A 9,419-nucleotide genomic window follows, 5' to 3' on the forward strand; every position below is an offset into this window, starting at 1 on the left:
ATTCTGACTTCGGGAGGAGCCAGACAAACTGGTTGCTGGTGTTTCGTTTTACCAGGCCTGGTTAGGCTTTCCAGAGATTACCCAAATTCTTTTAGTCTCTGACTGGGGAGTCAGAGTGGGATACCTGGAAAGCATTGAAATCGATGATGAAGCAACTGAGTTTACTGTCATTTACTGGCTGTGTAATCTTGAATAGGTCATTTTTCCTTTAGTTGTGAAAGGAGAGGGTTGGACTAGATGGTCATCCAGTCCATTCATGATGTTACAGAGCTCTGGCTGTGTGCTCAGTGCTGTGCTAAGCTCTGGAAAGGTAGTGGTGCCCAGCGTCTCTGCCGTCGTGAAGCTGATGGTCTCCTGGGGGGTGCGCACAAGCGACCAGGCAAAATCTGCTCGGTGCATAAGAGGGTAGACACACAAAGGACACACACCTCATCCGAGCTCCAGCTCCCTGGAAGAAGGGTGTCTAAGCTGAGACCTGAAAGATGATCAGGAGTTGGCAAAATGCACACAGGAGGAAAGGAGGCAAGTTCTTATTTTACTTTTTCACTCTAAATTCCACTTCTATCCTTTCCATATTGCAAAATTCTTCCTGGTGCTAGTAATGGTCTGGGTGCTGTTTTGAGCCTTTCCAGGATTGCTGGAAGTGAGGATGAGGAAGAGTGGGAGACAGAAGGAGGGACACAGAGATTCCTCCATTGGATTCTTTGTATTAGAAAGAAAGTCATGGCACTGGTTTAAGCTTGGGTGACCCTGGAGGGCTGGTGGGGATGCTGAAGACGTCAGCTATCTGGAAAGCGGAGCTTGTGGGTTCCAGGTGTCACTCTGATTATGTGACAGTTTTCCTTGGGAGTGGAGTTAATCTGCTGGTCTCCTGAGTGGTCCTGGAACAGTGATGGGGAGACGGCGGTGTGCCCATCAGGGTTGCCTCCTCCTCCCATCCCTGCACGCTCATTCCTGGGTTTTTTCCTTTTTATCTACGTTTGTCCTTCCACACAGTTCACAAAGTCCCCATCCTGTGTCCCAGGTCACACTCAGCCAGTACCAGAGAGAAGCCAAACAGAGCCAGGTGGCCCTACAGAGAGCGGAGGACAGAGCGGAGCAGAAGGAAGCAGAAGTCGGGGAGCTGCAGAAGCGCTTGCTGGGAATGGAGACGGTAACTGCTGGGGTCTTGCTCTTCAGCACCCATACTCCTGGGCTGGAAGGTGCGGGTGGACTGCCTGAGATGGTTGCAGAGACCTTCCTTTTCTTAGCGGTTCTAGAAAAGCGCATTTCACAGCTTCATTTGGAGTACTGTTTAGCCCTTAAGGAATGGGAAGATTTTTTTTTTTTAAATCTTTGGTTTATGTATTTGGCTGTGCTGGGTCTTAGTTGCAGTGTATGGGATCTTTAGTTGTGGCATGCAGGATCTAGTTTCCCAACCAGGTATCGAACCTGGGTCTCTACATTGGGAGCACAGAGTCTTAGCCACTGGGCACCAGGGAAGTCCCAGGGAAGGTCTTTCTTTATCTAACTTAGCTCTTGGTAACTCGACTTGAACCCATTTCCATTTCAGGTGGGTTCTGGTAGAGCTGCCCTTTGGCCTTTGAAGACAGTTCTTCAGGAGCCACTCAGCCTAGTTCCCTGGGGATCGGTAGCCAGAGCTGGCAGGTGGACCCAGCTGATGCAGGGCCAGATTCTCCCTTCGGGCAGCTGGGCGAGGCTGAGAAGTTTCTATGTGCTGAGGGTGGGAAGGGTTATCCCTGTTAGGGGAGAGCACCCCATCAAACCAGCTTGACCTGCTGCTCCCTGGCAGCTGTCCCAGGCCCCGCAGGGGCTGAGTGCCAGCCCTTGGTGCCCATCTTACCCCGAACACAGATACCGTCACCGTCTCCTCATTGTAGATTTTCTTTCCTTTGGCCCACCAGGAGTATCAGGCCTTACTGGCGAAGGTCAGGGAAGGGGAGACAGCCCTGGAGGAACTTCGGAGTAAGAACGTTGACTGCCGAGCAGAACAAGAAAAGTAAGGGCCCTGGCTCAGCGTGAGGTCGGGGTGCGGGGAGGAGAGGGTGCCGTCCTGGGGAGGAAGCTGGTGCTGATGTCAGGTCTTCCAGCTCTGACTCACTGTGTGCCTGCTCGGGGTGGGGCCCTGCCCAGGGAGATACTGTGGGGAGGCTGCCATGTCTGAGGCACTCATTTTCCAATACCTGAAGAAAAGGCTTCTGTGGTTGTAGGGACAGGGGCAGGCGGGAGCGGGTGAAATGTCTACCGTTGCTGCACATCATTTTGAGATTCTGAGTTGTTACACTGGATGTGTTACTGGATTGCACCATAGCCTACTCCCCCCTAAACACAGTGTTAGCTGCTCAGTCGTGTCTGCTCTTTGTGACCCCACGGACTGTAGCCTCCCAGGCTCCTCTGTCCATGGGATTCTCCAGGCAAGAATACTGGAGTGGGTTGCCATGCCCTGCTCCAGGGGAATCTTCCTGATGCAGAGTTTGAACCCACATCTCTTACATCTCCTGCATTGGCACGTGGGGTCTTTACCACTTGTGCCACCTGGGAAGATCACAAATGGTAAATCAAATGTCACATTAGCATATTGGGGGACTTCCCTGGTGGTCTAGCAGGTAAGACTCCATGTTCCCAATGCAGGGGGTCCAGGTTCGATCCCTGATTGGGGAACTAGATCGCACATTCTGCAACTAAGATTTCACATGCCACAGCTAAAGATCCTGCATGCTGCAATGAAGATTGAAGATCCTGAGTGCCGCAACTGAGACTTGATGCAGTCAAATAAATAATTAAAAACCTGGACCTTTCTAAGCTCAACAGACATTACCTGACGGGCCTTCTAAGGCATTCCAAGACGAACAGACCCAATCCTTGCCTTCTTGGACCCTTGGTCTGCTAGGGTCATCTTCTCTCCTTTGGGATAACCTTGATCTAGGCCTTCCTGGCATGGTAAATACAGACATCTTATTGTAACCTTCTTTTAGACTTCATAGCAGAATTGCTTTAAATTACTCAGCGCTCCCTCACCACTCCTGTGGTGGAGGTGCTCACAGGCGGGAGCCTGAGTGGAAGGAGCAGGAGAGACAAAGAAGACCAGATAACCGAGATTTGGGGTGGGCAAGTGACCGTTGCACATCAGAAACACTGATTTTCTCAATAAAAGGAGACCAAGGAATAGAGCGCTGGAGAGCTGAGGGTGGGAACTTAGAATGCTTGAAATTAGGAAGCGTGAGTTGGGCTCGGATTGCATTGTCCCCCACCCCTAGAGCTGCCCATCTTCTAGCAATGCGCTCTTGTCTGCTTCCTCAGGCAGACCCAGAGAATAATGGGTATCAGCAATTCTTAAATGCCCTGAACTCCTGGGCACTCTCCCCAGCCGCCTGGCCTTTGGAGATCTTGACCCAGTTTGCTTAGAAGATGCAAAGGAATCAGCAGTGTCTGGGAACCAAGAGACTTAGACTTGGGACTTCCCTCGTGGCCCAGTGGTTATGACTTCTCACTCCCAGTGCTCTGCACTGGGCATGGGTTTGATCCCAGGTCAGGGGACTAAGATCCCACATACTGCCCGGCACAGCCGAAAAACAAAACAAAACCAGACTTGTGTGAAGAAGCGTTAAGGGTCCTCAAATCTTATCTCCCTCTTGCTGTAAAATCCCTGCTAACAGCTTGATGGTCTTGGGTATCATAATCCCAGCTCGTACATGAATCTTTCCAGGAATAAGGAGCTCATTAGACATGAGGCAGTCCACTTTCTGACAACTTTAATTCTGAGAATGTCTTTCCTATGTTATTAAATAACATAAGAACTGCTACCTTGGTACATCTACCTATTGGCTCTAGTTTTACTGGTGAAACTTTCCAGAATGATTTATCCTGTCTAACCTTTCTGAGCCTCAGTTCCCTTGTTTGGGCTGGATGATCTCTAGTATGCTTCCAATGTGTGTTCCCACTGCCTCCTCCTTTCAGCAGAGCTGGGGTAGAAGGAAGCACACCTGACTGGAACCCCCTGAGCTCAGGGTCCTTACTGTGACCAGGTGGAGAAGGCACCTTTCCCTCTTACCTCAGCCTTTCGGTCTTAATTCCCAGGGCTGCTAACCTGGAGAAGGAAGTGGCTGGGCTGCGGGAGAAGATCCACCACTTGGATGACATGCTTAAGAGCCAGCAGCGGAAGGTCCGGCAGATGATAGAGCAGGTACATGGGTAACCCTGCTCTGGGGGCGCACGTTGGGAGTCTCTGCGTTGTGTCTAGCCCTGTTTTCCTGTCAAGCCTACACCTTTATTTATTGATTCTCCTGGGTATCTTGTCTTACATTCTTGAGTGTCCCATAAAACACTCAAGTCTGCCTATTAAATTAGGGTGATTGGGATTTGCTGTTCTTCCATCTTTCCCCTACTTTTTTGGTCATTTGCCTTGTGGTTTTCCATGGGAAAAGAAGGAAAAGGTTAGTCTTCCTTGCTCGTTAAAAAGTGCTGGTAAATAAGTAATTAAGTCGCAATAAACTCACTTATCTGTGTGTAGATTTTCAACCTTTGCACCTCGTGATGTATTTTCTGCTTTTCCTTGCCTGAACTTCCGGCGGTCAGAATGTGCTGTTTTGTGGAGTTGTTCTGAGAATTTCAGAGCCCCTAGTTGGGGGTGCGTAGCTGTGGCACGCCAGCTCCATGCGCGCTAGGATTTCTTCCATCTTGTTCACCGCTGTTTCCCATTGTCTAAAATAGGGACTGTCATATAGTCTGGCATTCAGTATCCCTTTCTTGAACCAATACATCATTTGCATTTCCCAAAGGCAAATGAAATGGTTTTTGAGCCATCCATTATTTTGGATTATGAGGGTGGTGATCCCCCTCACCCCCCTCACACAAATCTGGAATAATCAAGAGTTTAGTGTTTACTGAAAAGCTAAGGAAGTCACGTGAGAGGTGCAGTACTCTGCCCTTTGTCTCCGCTGGCTCCCCCAGCAGCCGGGCAAAGTTGGATGAGTATGTCATGAGTCATTTCAGAATGAGCCCTAGTGTCTCCCACATCTTTGCAGCTCCAGAACTCAAAAGCTGTGATCCAGTCCAAGGATACCACCATCCAGGAGCTCAAGGAGAAGATTGCCTACCTGGAAGCCGAGGTGTGTGTTCCGGGCAGCCCTGGGAAGGGAACAGACTCTTGAAGAAGAATCTGGACACGGGGAGGGGGAGATTCTGGAGGGGTCTTGGTCGTATCTTGCTGCTGCTCAGAAGTGAGTATCTGAGGTAGCTGGTTGATCTCCAGCTTTTCTGCTGACTGAACGTTTTCTGAGACTCTTCAGGGATTGTGGGCAATGGTAAGACCTGTCCCCACTCTGAAGGGATCGTCCTTGTGGTGCCACCCCTGTGCCACAGCAGCATGGAGGCCGGCCCTTCATTCTGATTCTGTGGGCTTAGCAGAGGAGCTGACAGTGGAGCTGAGCCTTGAAGGAGAACACATCCTATAAATGGAGTCTTCTCCACGGCTAAGGTGATGGGCTCGATTGCCTAAGGAGTTCTTCTTGGTCTGATGTCCACCGTACTTCAGAGGCCTTCCTGTCCATTGACTGGCTCCCTGAGATTGCTTTGCAGCCATTGTGTGAGGGTGTCTCAGATAGAGGGGGAGATCAAAAGAAATAGGAGACAGAGTTGTTCATCTCCAGGGAGTCTGCAGTCTAGATTTAGAGATAAAATCCTTTAAACATATACCTAAGGATACTTTATAGAAAAGCGTATCAGCAAATGCAAGTAAATTTCTCAACAGACTCTAGGAGATTATATGTAGGAAATGTGTAGAGGGGAAGTATAGGAGATGATCGGTGTTTAACAGTTATCGAGAGAACACATCCTCAGGGAAGGAGGCTGGAGCAAGTACTGAAGGAGAGTGCAACCTGGAGTGCTGAAGATGAGGGCTTCCTGGTGGTGGCAGGCGCAGTGGGGTGGGGGTGACGGCAGCACCTAGATCTGGAGACCAGGATGAGCTGGTTAGATGTGACCCACAGCAAACCGGAAGCGACCCAATTCTAATCTCATAAACTTGCATTACAGAATTTAGAGATGCACGACCGGATGGAACACCTGATAGAAAAACAGATCAGTCATGGCAACTTCAGCACCCAGAACCGGGCCAAGACCGAGAACCTGGGCAGGTGAGTGAGTGCGCATGGAGCGGAGCCCAGGAAGGAAGTGAAGGAAGGTGGGGCAGAGCCACAGGAAGGAAACCTTCAGTACCAAGGCCAGGATGAGGCTCTCCAAAGTCCAGTTTCTTTCTCTCTGTCTCTCATCTGGCCCATTCTCCACCTGAACCACTTTCTAACCAGGTTAGAGTAGAGCCTGATACCACAACCCCAGGGAGGCCCATGGACAACACAAGAGGCATATGAACCCCTGAAATTGGAGGCAAAAATTGTGACTGTTAGCAAGGGCATATGGAGCTTCCCAGGTGGTACAGTGATAAAGAACCCGCCTGCTAATGCAGGAGGTGCAAAGAGATGCAGGTTCGATCCCTGGGTTAGGAAAATCCTGTGGAGTAGGAAATAGCAACCCACTCTAGTATTCTTGCTTGGAAAATTCCATGGACAAAGGAGCCTGGTGGAGGACAGTCCGTGGGGTCGCAGAGTCGGACGTGATTGAGCACACACATACACAGCAAGGGCTTTGTCTAGGGAGAGGGCTTTTTGTTTCTGCGAGAGTCATAGAAAGGTCTAAAACTTTGAAAAAAAAAAAAATCAGGAATCACAGCCATCCCGTTCCTTAGGTGTTCAGCTGCACCCTCTGTGTTCCCCACCCCTGTCATGAGATAAAAGCACCAGTCCCCTGGCCGCTTAGCCCTGGCAGTGATGGTTTCAGGACATTAGAACCAAGAGATCAGTGGGCCCTGCAGGGTGGGACCTGGAGGCAAGCCAGAGGGGTGGCTCTGGGAAGGCTGGGCCATGACAGGGCACTCAGCATTTCTGACTTTCTTTTCAGCATCAGGATATCCAAGCCCCCCAGCCCAAAGCCCACGCCTCTCATCCGAGTGGTGGAAACATGAGCCCAAGGAGGTGGACGTTGCTGCCGCCTCTGGCCTGCGGAGGAGCCCACCGCCCCTGGAGGCCGCCAGCCCTGACTTTGACCTCCCAACTGCTCCCTGGCTGTGCTCAGGCCCAGGCTTCACGGTTCTGTACGCTGGGCAGACGGAGGACTAACGCCCCTCTGGACACTGTGGCCTCTGGAGGCTGGTACCCGGCCTGCAGGAGCCAGGGCAGTAGCCTTGTTCCTGTATTTACTATTTCTCTCTGTAGCAGAGCCTCCCTTCTGTTGTAGATTGGAGTTCAGCTGCCCCAGAAGCAGGCCCTCCGTGGGTCAGGTCGAGAGAGGTGGTGAGATCTGCCCTAGAAGCTGGAGTCCTGGGGGAGCAGAGTTCCTTCCGTAAACATAGCTCAGTTCTTAGCAACAAACTGTTTTTCTACTTGCTCCACCCTCAGCCCGTGCTGAGCAGGGCCTCCTGCAGACAGACTGTGGGGCTAACTGTCATGGCCTGGTCAGAGTCAGTGAACCTCAACTTTGACCAGATGGTCTTGTCTTTGGGGGAGGGGAAATGTCCTTCAAGGCGTAGCTATGAGCAGAAAGGTTCTGTGAGGCCACGGACAGTTATGGGCAACTTCTCTCTGCTGTGAAGGCTCCCAGAACCTCTTAGGGTTTCCCCCTATGGAGGTGCAAGATACACCTCATTCTTCTTGACTCAGAGCCTAAAAACAGTTTTCACTGGGTTGCATCGATCTCAGCGAAGAAACTCTGTGGTATTTATTTTGCTAAGTTATTGGTGTTTTTCCTTCCATCTCACAACTGATTTAATCCCAGAGTTCTGCAGTCTTTTGCTGTGTTTGGATTTACTTGACAGAGGGAAAAGAGCATTTCTAATGGACTCATCGATTTCAAAATGATGTTATAAGTCTTTTCCTCCCTTTCCTCTACCTGCTGCCTTTCCCTTCCTCCTCCAAACCTCAGGAAGGCAAGTATATTTACCCTGAGGCATCAGGGTTTGCATGTCTGTTGTTTGGGGGAAGACAGCAATCAGGTGGGATTGAATCCCTCTCTTAACCCTGCTGTGCCTGGGTGCTCCATCATCAGTTTGTTATCCTGGCTCTGAATGAACCTGCCACTTGTCTGTGTTTTCTTTAGGGCTCTTCCTGCAGCCTTAAGAAGAAGTTAAGCAGCAGAATGTGGTACTCTAGGACACAGAAAATGAAAAATAAACATTAAGTCTCTTCAGGTTCTCCTTGGCTCAAAACCAGAAGCCTTAAGTCTGTGGTTTCTGTGCATTGGGGCTGAGCTCCCATGCTAGCTTTGTTCATCGTGGTGTTCTGGTGTTCTTCACACCATTCCCATTTGTACAATGAGGGGGTTGCACCAGATAACTTCCATGGGTCCTTCCAGTTCTGATACTCTTTGCCATGGCATATTCTTTGTATGGTGAGTTTAATAAATTATGTTAATGTGTCTCTTTGAGCTCCTGGTGTGGTTTCTTTGCACTTTTCAGGGAGGATGAAAGAACATAATTCTAGTGCTTCCTGCAGGTGGGCACCCTGTTGTCCATATCTGGAAGGTGTGGAGACAGCCCCAGTATTATGATTTGGGGACTTAGAGGCATTCAGAGGAGTTAAGAGTGCCTCTGTTAAGCAGCTCAGCTCCATGGTCTGAGTCCTTATTGTAGGAGGTAGCCCCTAACTTTTGCCCTGACCCATCTGGGGTTGTGGCCTTGTGGGATCCTTAAGCTTGGCCAGTTGGAAAAGAGCTGCTCGCAGACAGAGGTCTCGTGATTATTCAGAGATTTACTGATCTCAAAACTTAGAGATTTATTTGTAGACAGAGGTCCTGTGATTACTTAGAGTTTTACCAATCTCAAAACAGATTGACCGATCAGCACTGGAGAGAGGTGACTAACACCATATCCTTCGCAGAAATGAAAAGCTGACTGCAGCTGTTTGAGGCTTTAGGTTTTGGCATCTCTACGTATTGCATTCAGTTAATCCAATGATTATCTTTTTCTTTCTGCCAAAAAAAATGTAGTTGACTGCAGGGCCCAACTGGGACATAGCTAAATTTACAGGAATCTTCCCTGGACCGAAGGAACTAGAAACCCCCTTCATCTCTGGCCCCAATTCCTCTCTCGTCCCCTTTCTCCTTCAGTCAGAAAAGTGTAATATTTTTCTCTTGTGACTTTTCTTCCCCTTTTTGTTTCTCAGCTAATTCACGGCTTCAGAATGCACGGGAAACCTCCTTCCATTCCAGACCTGGGTTTGTCTTTGAGCAGCCTGAGTTCTCTGCCTCCTCTGGCAGTCTTGCCTGGCATGGGAGTATCTAGACTGTGCTTGTTTTCAGAATATTAAGAGGGTGGAAGCAGGGTGGGGTTGCCTAAGGTGCCAAGATGACTTGCAGAGCTGGAAGAAGAT

The 9,419-nt window shown here is 49.8% G+C and overlaps 1 protein-coding gene across 2 annotated transcripts in view; it reads left to right on the forward strand.

Moving 5' to 3' along the window:
- TUFT1 (tuftelin 1) overlaps positions 1–8,475 on the forward strand; it is a 47,771-nt gene extending 39,296 nt beyond the window's left edge. For both annotated transcript variants that reach the window (XM_069542294.1, XM_069542283.1), the window contains 6 exons: positions 1,025–1,153; positions 1,905–1,999; positions 4,078–4,183; positions 5,025–5,108; positions 6,034–6,134; positions 6,955–8,475. In XM_069542294.1, coding sequence (XP_069398395.1) covers positions 1,025–1,153; positions 1,905–1,999; positions 4,078–4,183; positions 5,025–5,108; positions 6,034–6,134; positions 6,955–7,018 — 579 coding nt within the window. In that variant the 3' untranslated portion in view covers positions 7,019–8,475. The remainder of the gene's footprint in view (positions 1–1,024; positions 1,154–1,904; positions 2,000–4,077; positions 4,184–5,024; positions 5,109–6,033; positions 6,135–6,954) is intronic.
- Positions 8,476–9,419: the final 944 nt, after the last annotated feature.

This window comes from Ovis canadensis, chromosome 1, assembly GCF_042477335.2.
Source record: "Ovis canadensis isolate MfBH-ARS-UI-01 breed Bighorn chromosome 1, ARS-UI_OviCan_v2, whole genome shotgun sequence".
NCBI lineage: Eukaryota > Metazoa > Chordata > Mammalia > Artiodactyla > Bovidae > Ovis > Ovis canadensis.